Below are 21,934 nucleotides of genomic sequence, written 5' to 3'. Positions count from 1 at the left end.
TTGGCTCGCTATCCCATGCAGGTGTTTGGAGGACAGGGAGGCAGGGAGGAGGGAGGGAAGAAAGGAAGGAAGGAAAGGGAGGGGGGGAGAATGGGAGAAGGAAAAGAGAAAGCGAAAATGAAAAAAGGGATAAGTGACTGAGGGAATATAGAGGGGAATATAGATATAAATGTCCTCTGGTCCTCTGGCAAGGGCATACAGGGGCCAGCTCACTACCCACATCAGTTGGTGGTCACTCGGTCCCTTGGTCCAGTAATCCCTGCCTATTTCATCCTATGAAATATGACAGATTGATGATTTTGCCATTTAATTCGAGATTATCCTGGGGATGGCGTTTGCCCTTCTTTTCCTCCAAGCTTACTTGCAGGGTTTTTTTTTTTTTAAGAGCTTCCAGTGAGATTTTTACCTTTCCACTTTTCATTCAATGCATGTTCAGTCCTTGTGGTCCTGTGAACTTTAATACAGTACGTTTCATTTGTCACAGGTAGCACCTGGCCATGTGTGACACCTGAACCTCTCAACCATCAACTATATTGCAGGTGGACTCTTTGTCCAAATGTTACATTGGAGGCTGGAGACATAATTAATATGGTTAAATGAATGCTTGTTTGCTCACCGTTCATTCTCATTAGTTATTTAGACTTATCTTTCGGGATCTACGTTTTGCAACGAGTATACTGGCCTACAACTTTAAATCCTGCAAAGTAATATAGCCTCTTATCGTTTTTACAAAATGACAACACTAGGCTAAGCGTGGTCTTCAAAGAAGCCTGAGATCAACAGGCCCGAAAGACAGCGCACCTCAGAACGGTCTTTGAAGAGAGGCTCCTAACGTATCTTGTAGTGAGGAGAGGGACGACAGACCGGCCGCTTAGTTCGCAGTCAGCTCTCTGTGTCTCTCACACACATCACATACGCAGAGGAACCTTCCATCCTCACGCGCAGTCGGTTTGTTGATTCCTGCCGGTTGGCAGTGCTCGGAGACTATGGTGTAGTGTAGCCCTCCCCGAGAGTTCTTGCGGTGAGCATTTGTTAAAAGCGCAGACCAGAGAAGGGGGCAGCCGGGAAGGACGCACGACGTGGGTAGAAAAAAGAACCACGCTCTATGTTACTCCCTAGCTGGATGGGCTGAGAGAAGACAGCAACCTGCGTTGCACAATTACCTCGTTTTTCAAGCCATTTCGGATTGAACACGTTTGTCTGGTAAGTGTCTAATTTCCATCAAGATTCAAGATTGCGTTGTCAATTTAAGTATTTTGTGAGCCCAGATTTGTTGTTATTGAATGAATAATGCATTAATTAAGATTGAACGTCATATGAAAGAGCGCACCACAATTTCGAAGCACCTCTGCATATCTATTCACTGGACTTGTCGATTGGGACACAATTGCATGGCAGAGGATGCAAGCTGCCTTATAGCGTTACACCGATAGGGTCTCGGAAAGCACTGTTAGTCTGTTCAGTTTAACATGCATGGTGTCGACCACGGGGTTTAGTTGAGTTTTTTTTCTCCTTCAACTGAGCAGAAAATAAGCATTTGCAGTCTTACGGGGAAATTTCGATTTTGAAAAGCTACCAAAGACCAATTTGGAAGAAAGAAAACACCGGCCTTTATTGAGTGCAAGCCGTGTCTCCCAACCATCTTGTTGTCATGGTTACTGCTCTAGGAGGCTGGGAGAATATGGCTGCGTCTCGGGGCTACGCTTTATGTGTGTGACTGTCTGTGTGTTTGTGTGTTTGAGAGAGAGAGAGAGAGAGAGAGAGAGAGAGAGAGAGAGAGAGAGAGAGAGAGAGAGAGAGAGAGAGAGAGAGAGAGAGAGAGAGAGAGAGAGAGAGAAAGAGAGAGAGAGAGAGAGAGAGCAAGAGCGAGAGAGAGAGAAAGAGAGAGAGAGAGAGAGAGAGAGAGAGAGAGAGAGAGAGAGAGAGAGAGAGAGAGAGAGAGAGAGAGAGAGAGCGAGAGAGAAAGAGAAAGAAAAAGAGAGAAGGAAAGGGACAGAGAGGGACAGAGTCTGTTTTCATTTTGTTGTCCAATTCCAACATTTTGAAGACGTTGTGTCACACCAGCGAAAGTAATAGACCAAGGCAAGGGGGTCCTCCCCGGGTTCAACCACAAATGGGTGTCTCAAAACAGGTGTCTGATTACAGCTTCCATCCCCCAAATCCACAATCTGTATTATCTTAATTATAGTATTTACACGTCTACTCTAAATCCATTGTAGGACTCTTGAGACGTGAAGCTTTCTGCAAACGAAAAAGTACGGCTCAATTATAACGGCTAAATAACGTTTGCTTTAGACCATGGCCTCTTTTGTTTAACCGTCTTGAGGCAGGTGCTTCTAAAACTGTAACAAATTAATTCTGCCCGAAAGGCGTCAGACATCCAGACACTCCTGCACCAGCCCAGATACAACCGCGCTCTCTTCCTCTCTGTCCCCCTTTTTCGCTGTTGCTCTCGCTCTTTCCCTCATTTAATATACTGAAAGGAGTGAATTAGCGACAAATAAGAAGAGCACAGGTCGGGTTATGACTAAGATTGATACCAGGCATGAATAAAGTGAGGTCACTGCAAACGCTATAATGACAAAATGCAACACGACGTCTGACCTTGACGCAATAGAAGTGGCATAACGAGACTATTTAGTGACTGCCTATGTCCACGTTTAGTGGACTAGTGCAGCTAGTTGGGTGGTTTGTGGTCGTCTGCCTTTAAGACCAGTGACATGTCGTTGGGGAAGACCCTGTCATCCAGCCAAACGCTACTTCATTAGCCCACCCTGGTGTGTGCGTGTGCGTGTGCTTGTTCCACAGCAGCAACTTTACCCCCTTTATGATATATTAAATATTGGTTTATAGTGTAATTTACTGTGTATGTGTGCACATCCCTTGGCTAAACAAAGGTTTATATACTGCAGGTATGAATCAGTGTTCAGCGGTTGAAAACTGTGATCGTGTGTGTGAATGTGTGTGTGTGTGTGTGTGTACTGTCTGTGTGTGACTGCAGTGCAGCGTCTTGCCTTTCCATAGGAAGGGTTAGTGGGTCATCTGGGCAATCAGACTGCAGTATATCTAATGAGGTCTGACTGTGAGTCTGGGATGCAAGGAGATGGAAAAAGAGCGAAAAGAGAAATGTCACTTCTTTATCCAGCCTTTCTGTGTGTCATCCCATATCTCTCTGACAGACTACTGGCAACAGCGCTTGTCTTTAGCCCTGTTTGTTGGAATCCAGTCTGCAGCACTTATAGACCTATAGTGTTTACTAGTACAGCTTGGCTGCTGCAAACACAGACCAATCATGCTTATCCCTGTGGACTCCCAGAGGAACGGAGCCTTGTCTTAGAAAAATCAATCAATACCTGACATCAATACCTGGACCTGGGATGCATGTGTGCTACATTAGAGAGAAAATGAGAGAAAGAGATTCTTTAAAGACAGACTCAAGTTCTTATCTTGGGTGATTCAACTTGATTGGCAGGTTCTTTATGTGTGTGTGTGTGTGTGTGTGTGCGTGCGTGCATGTGTAGCAAAAAGAGTGTTTGTGGTTTGACTGATTGACAGATGGGCCGATCCTAATGAAGGGAAATTGATAAGGCCTGAGAGCCCAGTTTTATGCTGACAAAAGAGGAATTAAATAATGGACACACAAATGGACACAAACATACACCCACACTCTGTCATTGGCCATGTATAACCATATAAAGCGGGATTCAAGAGAACATCTCCCTTTCATTCAGCAGTGGGATAGTTAAGCTTCCATACATAGCTTTTTTGGTGAAAGCACATGTCACATAACAGTAAGGAGAATGGTGTGTATGTGAGAGACAAAGCAAGAGAGGGATACTTTCTTTTCATGTGTGATTGCATTACTGTGTTATTCTATTTAATGTGCAACCTTTGTGTTTGTCATTGTTTTTCATTATTATGTGAGGTTTAGTGCAAGAAATGTGTGCAGTCGCGTGTGTAGGTGTGATTACATAAAAAGGTACAAAGTTGATGTACAGACACACACACACGTCTGTAGTGAAGTGTTTGTACTTTGCTCACTGAACTTCATCTCCCAGTGGCATTCTGTGTGCTCGGATGTGGGAAGTCAGAGACATAAATACAATTTGAACATAACTGTCTCCAGAGAAGTACACATGCATCCAAACATGCTTACAGGGCTGAACGCTCCAGTACATCATCTGTAGGGACCTATTTGAACAAAGCACACCCCGGGAGCCAATTACATTACTCCATGTACAGTAGCAGTGATACTGTAAATAAAACTCATCTAAATGTCTGTTGAATGTATATGCTGGTGCTTTCAGGCTATTATTCCAAACAAATAAAAGTCCTATACATGTCTACAGAATGATGCACAGTAGATTGATGCAACTATTCCAATTTTTAAGACCAGCCAGACAATTTATAACTCACAAGCCCTTGTTCATCCCATCCCAGCCCCAGTTGATTGGGCAATGGGTCCTGGTGGTAGCCAGAAGGTTGCTGGTTCGAACCCTTAAGGTGGGCCCTGTGTGCCCCCACCACTGAGCAAGGCACTTAACAGGAGTGGTCCCAGGCCGTTAGCCATTCAGCTGTGAAACAGGAGAAATGACCCAGTGAATGAGTGATGCGAGTGGAGGAGGGGAGAGATGGCTGTATCAGGATCAGTTTGACAGGGATCGGCTGGGGCTTTAAAATGATACCTCCTCCATCTCTCTATTTTCTGCCCTCTTTTTGTCAGCTTTTTTGGGGGGCTCATCTGGTTTAGAGGACACGGTGTTCTAGACACCGCACGAACGCACGCGCACTGAAACCCACAAACACACGCAAACGTACTGGGAGTTTCTCTTGTGCAAGGTGACCTCTGTGGCTCACAATTAAGGCTAAGAATAATCAAATTACTGTACCAGCAGCAACTTCTTCCTCTCCCTTTGTTTCTCCTTGAAGCCCTCACTTATTTTTTTACTCAAGTGAGCTTTATCTTTTTCTTTTCACCCCATCTCTTAATCTTCTCTCTGATGTACTTGTTTATTATCTTTCTGCTTTTCTTCCTTCCTACTTTACTCACCTCACCTCAACTCCCTCCTTTCTTTCTCTCTCTCCAATTAACTGCTCTCTAATATGGCCTTTCTATCTTTCTCTTTCTTTGTCTGTTTGTCTCTTATTTTTCTATATTTTATTTTCCATGTAGACCTAGACATCCCTAGTCCTGGATTCAGAGCTCTCGATCTCCCCCGCGGGTCCAGACCGTGCCCCCCCGGACCCCAGCACCATGACTCAAGAGGGGCAGGGGCTCCCCCAGACCTCCCCCACCCCCCCAGAGAGCCCTCTGGAGACCCCCACAGCCCACCCCACCCAACCTCACACAGAGACAAACCAGGAGGGGAGAGGTGTGGAGGTTGAGGTGGACGAGGTGGAGGAGACTGAAGGGGAAAAGGTGGATACAGAGATGGCAGTGGGTGAGGAAGGTGGAGAGGGGGAGGTGCAAACAGCAGAGAAAGTCGAGGTTGATGTAGAGGGGGAGGTGCAGGGAGAGGGAGAGCGGCAGGTAGAGGTCAAAGGGGAGATCATGCTGGAGGCTGAGGTGGAAGGAGAGAGAGGGGCTGAAACAAAGTATGGAGAAAATGTATTGGAGAATGAGAGGATGGATGTTGTCGCAGATGAGAACGGACAGGCTGAAGGAGAGCCGAAAGGAAAGGGGAAGAAGGGAGAAAATGAGGAGGAGGAGGTAGAGGAAGCGACGGGGGTCAGTAAAAACATAGAAGACAGTCCAGGGGACGGGATACAAGTCCATGAGCCAAGCTGTGAGGAAGAGGAGGAAGTAAGGGAGGATCCTCTACCATCCAGTGACCCTGCAGCCCCCGCGGAAACCATGGAGACAACCAGGTTAGAATATTACATAGACACACCTCACACGCTGCTTCTGTGTGAATGTGTTCAAACTGGGTAAAAAATCACATTCTGCATAGATGCAATCTGCAAAGGAGATTTTACATAATCTGAACTGCAATTCTGAATAATCTGTGTATGATAATCTCTATAGAATCAGATTACCATATTTAATTCCCAAAGAGTTCATTTGTGATTGTTTGTGCATGAAGTGCTTTTGGTTGCGTGTTGGTTGTGTGCAGTCATTGATTCAACAGCAAACTGGAATGAGAGTTCCTGTATTCTCACAGGATGGAGAACGGGATAGGAGTGGAGAATGGGACTGTGGGACTTGAAGATGAGGAAGAAGAGGGTGAAGAGGCCGAGGGGGCAGAGGTCACCCAGACGCAGCTGGACACCTTTAGCTCTACCTTTGAGTGTTTTGTTGAGCAGGCCGACACAGAGGTGGAGGAGGAGGAGGAAGAAGAGAGGAACAGGGAGGAGCAAGAGGGAGGAGAGAACCAGGACAGTTTCAGCTCTGTGTTTGAGCGTATCGTGGAGCAGGTGACCACCGGCGAGGAGGAGGAGGACGAGGGGGACGAGGAGAGGGCGAGGGAGAAAGGGAGGGCAGACAACAAAGACGGCTTCAGCTCGACGTTCGAACGCATCGTGGAGTCTGCGCTGCTCAGGGGCGGGACTTGCTACAGCAGCCTGGACTCGCTGGACGTCCTGTCGCTCACGGACGAGACAGACAGCTGCGTCAGCTTCGAGGCACCGCTCACCCCTCTCATCCAGCAGAGGGCGCTCTTCTGCCCTGAGTCCCTGGAGCTGGAGCTGGCGACCGTGCAGGAGCAGGAGGGGGGCGAGGGTGGTGCTGAGGCCCAGAGAGGGGAACTCGAGGCTGGGGAGAGGGCCGCTGACCCTGGGCCTTTGCCTGGAGGAAGCCCCCTCCGGACCACCATCTCAGGGAGCCGGTCAGAGTTTGTGCTGAGCCAGCCTGGCAAGTGGGCCATTCCTAATGGGTACCACATGGATCACAAAGGGGGTGCGGAGGGCACTAGGACCATGCCCAACTCTGTCAGGTAAGGGGGAAGGTTGGAAGTAATTCTATCAATACAACTCGTAATTTACCGATGAGACACTAATCGTATTTGGTCCTCCACACATTGCAAGTCTAGTGATGTCCAAAATGAAATGTAGTTGTGTAGTGGTGGTGTAAACAACTGGACGCTGGAGTCTAGTGTCCAGCAGGTGGTGTGAGAGAGATGTCCAGCTGAAGACCATGGTGTGGGGGGTTGTTAGACTGTGTCTCAGGGAAACCCTGCTGTACTGAGTAACACACCCACACTCTCACCACCACCCACATGCTATGTGCAGTTCACAGGCTCTGGATTGCATAACATGATTCTAGTCGTTGTGGAGTTTGTATCAACCATGCATATACTCAACCTACAATGAATTATGTAGCTAAGAGACCTGCACACTCAAAACAAGCAACATGAAGCATCCAAGGTACTTTGTCTAAGACAAAAACAGTAACAAGCCTACAAGACAGAAACCTCCACACAAAGCGGAAGGTCTTTCCTCCCATTCTCTCCTTCTCTCTGCTCTACAGAGGAGAATGGTAATGTGAGCTCAATGGGAACTCAACCTGCTCAGAGGTCACCAGCCGTTACGCAAATCCCACTCTACACAGTCAGTCAGGTTGCCCTGTTGCAAATTTAACCCGGAATCTCAAATAGACTAGAGATCTATTTATCTCCACTTAAGACTTCCACTACAGCTACAGGACTAAGTACCTTCTGGTGCAGGAGCCTCTGTGTGTGTGTGTGTGTGTGTGTGTGTGTGTGTGTGTGTGTGTGTGTGTGTGTATGCTCACATGTGCATGTGTGTGAGTGTAAGAGTAAGATCTACAGTAGATCTACAGAACAACTGTTATAGAATTGAGATTTCAGTTTCCAGACAAGCAAGATTCCTAACAAATCAACCAGCTGGATTGTGGATGTTCTCATTCTGGAATCAAGTGCTCTGTAGAGAGAAGCTCATAAATAACAGAGATCTCTCATAATCCATAGATAGTTCATAGTAGTCATGGGGAACATTCTTTCATTGAGAGAACTCTCTCTTTCTTTGGGTTCCTCTCTCTCTCTCTCTCTCTCTCTCTCTCTCTCTCTCTCTGTCTCTCTCTCTCTCTCTCTCTCTCTCTCTCTCCCTCTCTCCCTTTCCATGTTTCGGCAGATGTTGTCGTTTATAAGCGCGGGCCAGCTTCCTGCCCGCCAGCCTCTTGCTGAATGAGCCATTGTTTGGGCAATGACATCATCGTCTTTGGCCTTCCTCTGCCCAGCAGGTTCTCAGCAGGCTAGGGTCTGTGTGTGTATCTGTGTGTGTGTGTGTGTGTGTGTGTGTGTGTGTGTGTGAGTGTTTGTGTCTGTAGATGGGTGTTGGAGGAAGGCCACTCATGCTGCTGTAGTGTGCCAGCCAGCCAGCCAGCCTCTTGGGCACTTTAAATTGGAGTGGGTACAGGTGGAGGGCAGTTACAGGAAGCCTCTTTTAAGGTGCGGTGGCACTATCATTATCCAGCCCATTAGTTCTACAATCTTGGATATGATGATAGTCCTATTTGTTTGGACTACACTGTTATCATATCTTTCTTATTTACCCAGACCATCTATTGATCCTTGTCCACACATCCTTCCCACTCTCCATCCTTGCCTCTCCATCTCACTCTTCTCAACCCTCTCCTTATTTTGCTACATTACTTATTTTTCTCACTCTCCATTTCTTTAATGCTCTTACTGTCACTTTTATCCTCAGCAGCCTCTCTCCTCTCCTCTCTACATTTCTTTCCTCTCACCCTTGGATCTCCGCATCCCTGCTAGTAACCATGGCGTTGGCACTGATGGGGATTGTGGGTAACCAGTCTTTATCCCCGCAGGAAAGAGCAGCTGCAGAGCAGACGAGCAGTCAGTCAAATTAGTCATCCCCCCCGACTGTCGAGACAGTTATCTCTTGTGTCTGTCCCTTCAAAGTTAAAGGCTGCCAATTTTTCAGTCAGTAGTCAGTGGCCAGTCAATCTGTCTTTAGCCCTCTCCTGTCATTAAGCCAACCAACCAGCCAGCCCGTCAGTCAGCCTCTGCTTCCATGAAAGCTGAAAACTGACTAACTGACACAAGTGAGCTGGAGGCTGGGACTGGAGGCTGGAAGCTGAGGCTGGAGGCTGGGGCTGGAGGCTGAGGCTGGAGGCTGGGGCTGGAGGCTGGGGCTAGAGGCTGGGGCTGGAGGCTGGGGCTGGAGGCTGGGGCTGGGGCTAAAGCTTAGCCCTAATCCATTCTGTTCTGTAGCAGTGCTAAAACTACATGAATAGAGGACCACCTACCTTCAATCCTTCTTATTCTGGCCAGGACTGCAGGTTTAACTCCTGTGTGTGTGTGTTGCTGTGTGTGTGTTGCTGTGTGTGTGTGTCTGTGTGTCTGGGGTGGGAGGCTTTCCCACACAGCTTAGAGAGAACAGCAGCCTAGTATTACCTGGTTGAGATGACTACTGAAACATATGTCTGAATGACATTACATAGCCACAAACACACACTCCCTCTCACAAACCAACCCTCTCGAACAACCCTTAATAAACGCACGCTCTCTTTCTCTCACACATATCCTGCGTTAAGTATGTTCTGTTGGTGAAGGAGGCTCTGGAGATGTCAGAGACTACACACACAAACAGACACGCACACCCACGTGGATGCCATCTTAAGTGGGCTATGTTGGTGAATGAGCCTACTGCAGCCGGATCCTGTGCTCCAGTAAGTAGGCTGTCGTTATGCAGCAGCCAGTGGAAGTGTGCTGGGTGAGCAGGGCTCCCCTGTGGGCTGGCTACAGACGATGCCAGCCCGGCACACCAGATAAAAGTCAGAGTCTGCAGCATCTAAAGCACAGAGACAACGCCTTCTTTAAGATTAATCTTCTTCACATATACGCCAGGCTGCATGCTGAGCTGCAAACGCACACACACACATGTTCACATACCCAAGCATCCAGGCGTACACATAAAATGGTGCATAGGCATGCGCAAACATAGATAGTAGCAATAAAAGCACACACACGCGTTCACTTTTATTTATCTTCCTTCATATTTCCAGTGTCTATCTTAAACACAATCACGTTGTTTGCCGATAAACACGTACCACAAACCCACAAACAAATACAGCAGTGATATGTGGCCCTGTCCTTGTGGGTGTCACTCGAAAGGAATAAACTCTGGGGGTTTTATTCCTGTAGGTAATCCTCTGGCATCAAGGCTTGCACACACACACACACACACACTCACAGACACACACACACATACAAATACACCAGCCTAGGAAGAGGGAGATCACGCCACATCATTTCCACGGATTTATTCCCATCCATCTATTTTTAGCATGCCTTTTGTGTTCTCTGACATTTCTTATTCCCGCTGAATCATTGCTTTTGACTTGGGAAGTGCTTTATATGTATCTCTCCACCCGGACCTACATTACCCATCCGGGGCCAGAAATGAACAGCTTGATTCAAATGCTCCAAGGTCAAATGTTTGTATCCGTTGTGCCTGTAGCGGTGTCTCTGTTTTTCTCTCTTTACCTCTGAAGGCGGAATGGCTACAAAAAATGCACAAGAAGCCAATGAGTAATAGTGTTAGTACTAGTGAGCTGTCTTGGTTACCTGAGCACTTTGCTCTCCGGAGCTTTGATATGCATCTCCTTGTTCATGACAGTATCCTGTTGCTGCTTCAGTTTGGTGATCCGGGCCCATTGTCATTGCTTTCCCAGTGTGGCTTACTGTAATTTTTCTCTATTTTACTCTCTCTCTCTCTTTTTCTCTCTCTCTTACACCAACACTCTTTCCATTTTTCTATTACTCTTCCCCTGTTTCTCCTTCTCTCCCTCCCAGATTTACATGCAGCTCAGGCATTGACATGTGCCCCACCTGGAGTATTCAGGCTCGATAAGGTTCCTTTGAAGGAGCCCCTGTCTTCTCCTCATCCCACCTTATCTGTGTCTCTCCCTTCATCTCTCTCACCATCAGTCCCCTCAGCTCCCTCCATCAGTGCCTACCCCTTCCTTTCTTCCTGTTTCTTCTCTCCCGCTATTCCTCAAGATTAGAATGGAAGACTTTAAAGGAAAACAGTTTGTCAGAGAGGGTGATTCAAATCTGCCAGTGTGTGTGTGTGTGTGTGTATGTGTGTGTGTGTGTGTGTGTGTGTGTGTGTGTGTGTGAGTGTGTGTGTGTGTGTGTGTGTGTGTGTGTGTGTGTGTGTGTGTGTGTGTGTGTGTGTGTGTGTGTGTCTGTGTGTGCATGAGTGGGGGGTCAATGTGTGTGTGATGGGTTGTGTGCAGTTATTTTTATCCATGACACTGAAATATTATCTCTCCTGCTTTTGGGATGTGAGTCAGAAAGAGTGGGCAACACAATGCACATTAGAAAGAAACTCAAGAGATAAAAAACTCTGGAAGATATTCCTTGGACGTTACACAGTTACATGGCATCTTATATACATCTCTGTATACCCTCAGGAATTAAGAGCCTTGAGAGGTTCTGTATCAAAAGCAGTATGTAGTGCAATGTACCGGCAACATTCAGGAACATATGTAATTAGTTTGATTCTTTGGTCGGGTGCTCCGCCCCTCACATCCTTTTCAGTCTGAAGCCTGATCTAAGCCTTCGAAAGAAAAAACTTAAACCCCATTCACTCTAACTGGAAATGTAGCCTAGCTTTATCAAAATAAGTTTGATAACTATGAGTTCTGTAAAACCGAATTGACATGTGATGATTCGTGTCCCTTCGCTATGTGGATAGAATGACTAAATAGTGATTGCTTAAGCCTCTTTAGGTAAATACATAAATGGAGCGAATGCTGGATTTAACCGACCACCGCTGGATGATGTCGCGCGCTCTTTGACACTGATTCCTTCCCTCGAGTGCGACAATGTGGAAAGAGGAATATGATGTACATTTTGACTTTCTTCTCGAACTCCTGTAAGTTTTTCCCCTCAAGTTGGGACCATATTTTAGTCTTAAAATAATGTTATCCAGTCATGTAAATACAGCTCATTGTTAACGCACAGTAAAATACTGATTTACTTTTCCAATAAAAATAAAAACAGGGAAAGACTTTGATGTCATCAACTTTAATTGAGAAGACGTGGGATAGTGTTTTAGTGTGTACGTATAAGATAATTATTTTAGCCTAACTAATTGCACGGGTTGATTGAGCGGTTTGGCAACATGGATCAATATATTTTGTATTTTCCTAGATTTTGAATCCCCGGCATGTTGTTATCTCTCCCCCCCCAAAAACGGCAGCAACACTGTTGTTCAAGGCCTGTTCGTTTTTTGTGTTTCTTTTTGACTATGATTCCATTATCTCCATTTTTATCATGTGAACAATGTGGAACGGCAGTGTTATTCAGCGGGATTTTAGGGTGGTATTGGAGTGTTATCTTCGAACGTTTTTTTGTGTCATGCATGCTGGTAGATCCAGACCATCCCGATAATTGCACCTACAAGCTTCAGCAAATGACCTGGTAGGATTATGAAACAAGCACACACCCAACTAGTCATGTTTACTAACTCAATACACAATTCCTGAATTACATGCCTGTAAGGTCCGTCAACCACACACTTTTAGGAAAATGCACAGTATTTATAGCAGTTACCCAAAGGCACAAACACATTAAAACTGTTGTACACAGTTATTCAAATGTAGCATGCAGCCAAACACGGGTGCATACACACATATATTTCATGCAGGCACACCTTTGAAACCATTGGGAAAGATGACGCACAGCCAAGACATAAAGATTACCATGAGTCATTGACATGCAGTCTCATGCCCATATTGTACATCATGCCAGAACTTAGGCACACACACACACACTTCCAGTAGCACTGGCTGAATAGATGGGGCCTGAGGATATGAAATTATGATCTTACAGACAACATCGTTTTATTGGTACAGGGAGATATATACTTTTCCTCTTGCTGCACAAATAGTTGAAGTGTAACAATAGTGTTTGTGTGTGCCATATCCATGACAACACCTTTTGGACCCCTGCATCACTACAGGCCAGTAATTGATATGAGCTTTAAATATTTTTGTAGACTGCACTGTGTTTGCTGACTGAAGAAATGTCTGGAATTGATCAGCATAGGTTTAGACATTACATTAGTAATACATCATATATGGAGGAAATATTGTGTATGTATGATGCATGGCCATATATATTGTGTGTGATGTGTTTGTGTTTGTATGTATGTATGTGTGTGTGTGTGTGTGTGTGTGTGTGTGCGTGTGTGAGAGTGAGTAAGTGAGGGAGGGAGGGATGGAGGGATGGATGGATGGATGGATGGATGGATGGATAGATAGAGAAAGAGAGTGGAGGCCTGCCTGCTTACACTGTCGTGGGAGGAGAGAGGACTGTGGGTAATTTGTAGGAGACATCAAACTGGAAGGGGCGGTAATTTTGCCTGTCTGTCCCTACTAGGACACCGGTTCCTCCGTATCCACAGCAACCAACACATTACCTTATTAGAGAGTAATGCAATTGGTGTAATCAGATTATGCACACAAAAAAAATCAAAATTATCTATGGAGGGTTTCATGGAAGGATATGGGATGTTGTCTATTGAACATGGTAATATACTGGTGTTTATGGCTAATGTTGTTTACAACAATGCAAGAATTTATGGCATGCAAGAAGAATTATTAGTCCTGCATTACCCTCTTGTCCCTAACAGAACTGTTAGAATATGTAAACGCAAGTAATGAAATTACCTTCTTTTACCAAGAATATCAGACATTGCTCTGTGTTCAAATGTGCATTTTCAAACTAAAATTATATTGGTTTCCTCAAAGAGTGTGTATCTGTGACCATTTGATTGATTTGATCACTTCTCGCTGTAGGTATTATTATATTGTATAATCATAAGGTTATGTCCCATTATACTGCATGTGAGTATACTGTGTGAGGGTAGGTATGTAAGTGTTCTGATAACTTAGTGTGGGTTTCCTCTCTCAGCGATGCCAACCTCACAGACGTGCTGTCGGACTCTGAGTCAGACCTGGACAGTCTGGAAACGCTGGAACATGGGAGCACTGACACACTCGCAAACGGTTGCCGTGCCGACTGTGACGCGGCTAAGCGTCTGGCCAAGCGTCTGTTCTACCTAGAGGGTTTCAAACGCTGCGATGTGGCGAGACACCTGGGCAAAAAGTTGGTAACACACACACACAGACAAACACATCTTCATACACACACACAGACTCACACCCAATTGTGTTTAGTAACATACAACTGATTTGAAGTACTACATGTTGTATTCTTTATAATCCTACTTTACCTCATTTCTGTCTCTTTCCTTTTTCTTTCCCTCCCCCTCTCTCTCTGGCGTAGTAATGATTTCAGCCAGCAGGTGGCGTCAGAGTACCTGAGCTTCTTTGATTTCTCCGGCCTGTCTTTGGACCGAGCCCTGAGGTAGGCAGCAGCCAACACCGTCAGCACTCTCCCACTCACAACTGCTCACTAAGCATTAGCCTCATGCTAATCACCCTGGAACAGTTTTTGCGGCAGACACGTGGCATGCTATAACGCTGAGTTGTGAATTGGAATATACATATATTATACAGTAACCTTTGTCTTAATATACAGTTCATTTGTAACTGCACGGTTATAGTACGAACATTAACACCAATTTTGCATAGATATCTCTGTGTGGTAGGACAGAATGCATTTTGGAACCAATACATTCCTTCAGATTTGACAATCTTACATCTCAACTGTTAACTTGTATATATTCCCTAGTGTGTTTAAAATATTTGAATACCTGCAGAGATTCTTTTAAAATAAAGACAATTGTCACACTTCAGGAAATTCAAGCAGAATCATAACTCGATTAGATAACATGCATGCAGTTTACTCCTGAGTCCCTGTCCACATGTCGCCCCTGGCTACCTCTCTGTGTGACAGGAACTTCCTGAAGGCTTTTCCTCTGATGGGGGAGACCCAGGAGAGAGAGAGGGTTCTGGTCCACTTCTCCAAACGCTTCTGCCATTGCAACCAGAAGACGCTCACCTCCGAAGGCAAGGGTCGATGTCAGGGGGATGATGAGGATGATGGTGAAGACTATGATGGTGATGATAATAATGAGGATGATGGTGGCGGTGGTGGTGATAATGATATTGTGGTGATAGTGCTAAAGACTAAGGATGTTGAATAATGAAGACAACAAATATTTATGATTATGATATGTTGTAAATGATAGTGGTTAATATTAAGATTTTCCTGACGGAGTTAAAAGTGAAAGAGAATAAATAATATGGTGTTGCTGGAGAACCAATTCTAAATGGCTGTAGTGTCAGAAATATAATGGATGATTTGACACACTTTAATATAAATACATAATAACTGGTCACACAAATGAGTATTGTTTCCAGAGGATTGCATTTTTTTCCTTTTATAAATCAATTTGTTGCCATGTCCCAGAGAATGACGTCTGTGACATTTAAGTTTGACCTTCAGGATCTTATGTTGTTCCCTTAACAGACGGCGCACACACCTTAACTTGTGCCCTGATGCTGCTCAACACCGATCTACATGGACATGTATGTACAAGACTGTTATTGACAGAAATTACGTTAAGTGAATGATAAGCACCAAAGAATTCCAACTGACATTTTACGTTGTATACACACCAGTCGACTTTCACTCTCTTATGTAACTGTAAAGAGAGCAAAGATGTCTTCTATGGCACGCGCTTGATCTCTGTAGAGAGAGAAAGCTCTGTAAAGGTCCATTGGTATATGAGTAAATGTTCAATAAATCACGTACATATCCCTGTCATATTGGTGAAGACAAATATTTCTACTGTTTAAACAAGAGTACATAGTATTTTCTCTCAACTGTCTACAATGGTAAATAGCAGACGAGTTATGTGCAGTATCGACGATAACACCTTTCCTAGCCTCTGGCACTGTTCACCTTGTCTCTACCCTGCCTGTCCTACATTCTGTCCTCTTTCTGTCTCTCGCCCTCTCTTTTCTGCTCTCCTTTCCTTCTCCGTCATGTCTTTGCTCCTTAGCCTGTGTGAGGGCCTTGTATACTAACACATAACATGCATGCAGTACAGTAGATGGAATATTTCGACAAGCTTCTGTTTTCCAACTGGTCCTCCCTATAACTCTCTCCATCTCTCCATTTCTCTTTCTCCCTCGCTTTCCCTTTTATGTCCTTCTATGTTCCTCTCTCTTAACCAACTTGGAATCATGGCCTCTGTCTAATCTTAATAGGTGGTAAGTGATGCCTTCGCCAGCCATATGTCTAATACAATAAAATATATATCTGTCCGTTGACACTCAAACTGTTTGCGACTCATAGAGATATTAGGTTGCCTACTAACACTCTGGCATCACAACGCTGACACCCAGTGGTGAAATTCATATTTATCGACAAGGATCTTTTTTTAAATAACTTTTAAAAAGGTTAAAAATACTGCTCATTCCCTCTAACAACTCAAAATGCTTACAAAGGTTTATATAAATCAATACACATCTACACTAAATGCTTGTAAGATTATGTTTTTGAAGTTTCGAGATTCACTTTTTATATTTTTCCTTGTCTTCTCCTTAGAACATTGGTAAGAAGATGTCTTGTCAGCAGTTCATCAGTAATTTGGACGGCTTGAACGATGGCAAAGATTTCCCTAAAGACCTATTAAAGGTAAAATCGTCAAGGCTGGGAGGAAATTTATCACCCAATGTCAGCCTGGCCCTGGCCTCATCACGCTTGTCCCATCCCACTAATGTAACCTTTGGTCAGGATCCAAACCTGGCAACCCCCAAAAGTCTGGCAACCCTTTGAAATCTGAATGGAATTGTTTCTCTCCTCCTGTTCAGGTGCTGTACAACTCAATAAAGAATGAAAAGCTGGAATGGGCAGTGTAAGTATCCATGTCTTAATTTTTTCCCCTCAGTTATAGGTCCTCTACCTATGCTAGTAATGCTGAAAGTTAGTGTGTGTATGTGTGTGTGTGCATAGTGAGGAGGAGGAGTTAAGAAAGAGTCTGTCGGAGCTGGTGGAGGAGCAGTGTGAGGGCGGGAGCAAGCGGGTTGCCAGGGTAACGGACGGCAATAACCCTTTCATCGCCATTCCTATCCTGCTTAATGCGGTCACATACAAACATGGAGTGCTAACGCGCAAGAGCCACGCTGACATGGATGGCAAACGCAGTGAGTACAAATACACAAACACAATGACTACTTGTGACATGTCTGACATTGTCATATACACAGGACTTGAACTGAAGTACAATATACTGGTAAAGAATTGGTGTAGAGGTCGGTTCCATTCCTCTCTCTCTCCTTCAGTCTCTCTTTCTCCCTCTCTTTCTCCCCAGCCCCACGAGGACGCAGAGGATGGAAGAAGTTCTATGCGGTTCTAAAGGGGATGATCCTTTATCTACAGAAGGTACCAAATAACCCTCCGTTGCCATAGAAACAGAGTTCTACCACTGCAGTGACAGCCGGATGCAGCAGTGGTAGCTGTTTGTCTGCGCCCGCATGTATGTGTGTGTGTGTTTGTATGTGTGTTGAATGGTGTGACAGTCTTTTTACGATTATCACCACCACTCTTAGACACTTATTCCTCAGAGTGGGTGTCTCCCCCTGTTGGCCGGATGTGTTTATCGACAAAATCCCTCCCCAACCCCCCCCCCCCCCCACACACACACACACACACACCCCTTAATGTTGTGTGTATCCTGTCTGTTGACAAGTCTGTCGTTTTCCCAGGATGAGTACAAGCCGGATTCCGACCTGTCTGAGGTGGACCTGAAGAACGCAGTGCGCATCCACCATGCCTTGGCCACGCCTGCTAGTGACTACAGCAAGCGAGCCAATGTCCTCAAGCTCAAGACCTCTGACTGGAGGGTCTTCCTGCTACAGGCCCCGTAGGTGTCTGATGACTGCCTGTGCTAAACACAATTTGTTGCTTTATTGTACCCTTCCTTCATTGCAGTTGCTACACAGTGCACTTTACAGGAAAATTAAACAAAATACAGAACAGTTTTTTGTGTGTGACAGCAGTACAATTAATGTCCTTTTCACTGTCAAAAGCTTATCTTGTTATCTTTTTCAATTAAATTGTGACGTTCTTCACCCATCCAAGTAAGATTTTTTGCAACTTTTTTCGTCATTTCACCTCCACCTATCTATTCCTACTCCCCCCGCCCCCCCCCCACACACACACCCATCACACACACATCCTGTAGGAGTGAAGAGGAAATGATGTCGTGGATCTTCAGGATCAACCTTGTAGCAGCTCTGTTCTCCGCCCCTGCCTTCCCTGCCGCCATCGGCTCCATGAAGAAGTTCTGCCGTCCGCTGCTGCCCTGCTCTTCCACAAGACTCAGCCAGGTACTCACACACACACATGTACTCACACACACACACACACACACACATGTACTCACACGCACACACATGTACTCATACACATACATACACAGGTACTCACACACACACGCGCACACACACACGCACGGGTACTCACACACACACACACATGTACTCACACACATACATACACAGGTACTCACACACGCACATACACACAGGTACTTGATATGCATAAACGTGTACTTACTCAGATGCTGTGCCTACATATGCATACACACACACGTGTGGTTATGGTTGGCCTAAATAGGCCGACACACGCAAACACACACTGCCTCTGACTCTCAGTCATAAAGTTTGAAAATGTACATACTCTATATGGTGTTTTAAAAAAATAAAAAAATATTGTAAAGTTTACTTCAAAAACATGCTTGTTACTTGAATGGATTCCATTGCTGTTTCCTTTGCCCCGTGGCTGACGGGGGGATTGTGATTGGTGCAGGAGGAACAGCTGCAGTCTCACGAGAGCAAGCTGAAGCAGATGGGTGCGGAGGTGGAGGAACATAAGAGGAACCCGCCCTCTCCCAAGAGCAGGGAGTGGGAGGAGTCCCGCCTCAAAGAGCACTACCTCACATACGAGGTACAGCTTAGTAGGACACACGCACCACCAACCAGGCTACGTGTGCTATATTGGTCTAACCTGTGTGTGTAAATGTATGGAATTTAACTTCAAGGGGTGACACATTCCTCACTTCTTACAAATACGTACTGTACAGACTTTACAATCATTGTACATACTGTACATACAAACGTACGCACATACATATATACACATGTTCATATGTAAACATTTGTATAGTGTATATACAGTCATTTTGTCTGATCAAATGTGTATTTGATTTGGTCATCTGTCCCGCGGAGCAGAAGAGTCGGTACGAGACCTACATTAACTTGCTGCAGGCCAAACAGCGGGCGGAGACAGACGACCTGGAGAAGATTGAGGCCAGCGTGATGGGTGGACTCGCAGAGGGGCGTGGAGGCCGCGAGGGCTACCTCCGGAAGACCCAGTCCTCTCCGTCCATCAGCCAAGCGCACGGCCTCAACGGCAGGGCTGCCGGACGCACCACCCCCGGCAAGCGCAGCTGAGGGAAGACCCCTGCCCTTGAAACAAACGTCCGCTTTCCCCACACTTCCTGTAGCTCCCCCTGCCCTCAACCTCGGAATCTTCCGTATATTATTGCACAGAAAAATCTTTGATAAGTATTCGTTATTCTAGTTTATTTTTCCCAGAACTGTAGCTGCTGGCACTGCGACCACCTCTGAAAGCAAGAGACTCGTGCCAAATTCACCATTGACCCGGAGGCTAGAATGAAATCAGAGGGGGAGGGAGGTAGCATAGAGCAGATGGAGCTGAACCTGGAAGTCTGCATGAGTCCAGTGTTGTCAGGCTAGGTATAAACTATAGAGGGAGATCGCAAATACAGTTATGTCCCACAAACAGAATCCTGGTGGAATCCTATGGATCTTCTGCACTTTTGTTCTTAGTTCCGGATTGAGCGTGACTTTAGGACATCCCTGAGACTTCCTTTAGTTGTACTTTTCTTCTTGCCAGCCGTTTAAAGAGCCTGAGGTGAAAAGGTGTCCTTGTTGCACACACAGCAAGTGTCGAAGGACAAGCTAGTTTTGATCTAGTTACAAGCTAGTTATGAGCTACTTACAGGCTTACCTGTAGGCCTCTACCCAGCATGAATGTGGATCAGTGTGGATCAGACCAAGGTGTATACCCTACAATTTGTGGAAGAACTATCTAAAAACAACATGAATTGCTGTAACACCCTCTCCTTACTGTGTTACTTATTTATTGCCATTTATTTATTTATTATAGATACAGCCTGAGCTTTAGGTATATGATAGGCGATATGATGGAACTTGATCTCAGATTGAATAAAAGCACTGTTCCATGTTTTAGAACCCCTCAGTCCTGGATAATACAATGTCCTCTGTCTCGCACTGATGATGTCATTCCAGACTGAATTTGTTTGATTGGAAAGTCGGGAGGATCATGTGTTTAGGTGGTTGAAGTACGTGTGTGTGAAGGCGGATCTAAGGTATTGCAAGAGGAAAAGGGTGTGTTTGTGACAGGGATGTGAAGTAAGGGGGGGGTGAAGTAAAGGGTTACGGAACATAACAGAAACATAACGGATACTATCATCGTTGACATGTTTCAGTGAAGTAGAGACAACGGCTCTGTTGATCATCTTCCTCATCTTCGTCATCATTAAACTGAGGAGACTATTTACAGACAGAAGCAGCAGGCCTGCAGCAGCTGGAAGAGGTAAACAAACCCATTGGTACTGGACTGAGAAGCCCCACAGTAACATGGTGTGGGTGTCAACAGCTACACAGGGGAGAGGTCAGACCAAGACCCGCTGATGGGTTGACAAGAAGGACTTATGGAGAATGGGAAGGGGCATGAGAAGGAAGAGATGCAGGCAATGCTGTCCCCTTTGAGTCTGAACATAACATACTCGCTGCATCTCTATCTCTCCCTCTCTCCCCATCCTGATCTCCACCTTTTCCTCATTATCAAAGCGGTACGGACATTTCTAGCACTCATGGACACAGGTGTACTGTGTTTTGTAGTTACACACGACGGGGATCCGAGATCCTTCATCGACTGAACTGGAATTTGGACTGAGAACTGCCATTTTGTAAAAAACTAAAACAAAAAAACTTGGATGATGTTGAGGTTGCTCCTATTCATTGGTCTGGCTGTTGTGGTACCCCACATTTCCCTCATGTTTTAGGGTAGGACTGTGCTGTTGTAAAATAGCATTGTGAGCATAAACCTTTTGGTCCTGTCTAAAATGACAAATGTTTTCCATTTGTTGGAAAACAACAAATGGAAAACGTGTTTGCTCTTACGCCCATATGGTTTATTGAAGTAGAATCAAAGAAACTGACAGCACTTTGTTGTCAATAGCCTACTGAATCTGGAAATGTTTTTGTTTGTTTTTAGGATGAAATGCTGTGTATAGGACATATCTACTGGTTATTAGTCAGTGCTTCATAAAGTCGGCTTTTATATAAATGTTGGTGGTCTTCTTTTTCAATTCAAAATGTCATCCATCATCTTTGAATTTGACATTGGACTAGACTCATCAGGCCAAATTAATGTTGGCCCACTATAAGTGGGCAATGTTGGCCAGTTGCCATGCATATCTTAGCTTAGCATTCATTGGCCTTTTTTAGTGTACATTAGGAAAGTTAGTTCCGGTGCTCTAACGGTTAAATCATACGGAGGACGTGTGACTAAGGGACAGGGCAGTTAGTCCAGAGTCTGGACACCAGCATAAAACAATGAACCTACCTGTCAAATGCAGTAAGTCAGTAAACTACAACAGCAGCAGGCATTCTTGGGACTGGGCCTAGCACCAGGGACAGCGCCATGTTTTCATGATAACTTAATTTTGCATTATGGATGCAAAACCAGAATGTCCACTGGCCTTGATAGGGTTTACCTTCTCAGAGATCACATTTACACCTATAATTACTCCTTAAGATTGAACATTTGTAATGTTCTGAGCATTATCCCTCCACGCTATATTAAAGATAGACATGTTACCTAAACACAATCATCTGTTACAATCACCTTTCGAG

The 21,934-nt window shown here is 45.1% G+C and overlaps 1 protein-coding gene across 1 annotated transcript; it reads left to right on the top strand.

Moving 5' to 3' along the window:
• Positions 1-1,963: 1,963 nt before the first annotated feature.
• Positions 1,964-21,365, top strand: psd2 (pleckstrin and Sec7 domain containing 2). Its single transcript, XM_047022434.1, has 14 exons — positions 1,964-5,868; positions 6,162-6,932; positions 13,905-14,099; positions 14,280-14,360; positions 14,853-15,016; positions 15,429-15,487; positions 16,512-16,601; positions 16,778-16,821; positions 16,920-17,110; positions 17,278-17,348; positions 17,672-17,829; positions 18,151-18,295; positions 18,777-18,914; positions 19,199-21,365. The coding sequence occupies exons 1-14, from the start codon at positions 5,255-5,257 to the stop codon at positions 19,418-19,420; spliced, it is 2,943 nt and encodes a 980-aa protein (XP_046878390.1). The 5' UTR covers positions 1,964-5,254; the 3' UTR covers positions 19,421-21,365.
• The last annotated feature ends 569 nt before the right edge of the window (positions 21,366-21,934 follow it).

Source organism: Hypomesus transpacificus, chromosome 1 (genome assembly GCF_021917145.1).
Source record: "Hypomesus transpacificus isolate Combined female chromosome 1, fHypTra1, whole genome shotgun sequence".
Taxonomy (NCBI): domain Eukaryota; kingdom Metazoa; phylum Chordata; class Actinopteri; order Osmeriformes; family Osmeridae; genus Hypomesus; species Hypomesus transpacificus.
The sequence above is the reverse complement of the archived record's forward strand: the minus strand, read 5'-3'. Positions and strand labels throughout refer to the sequence as shown.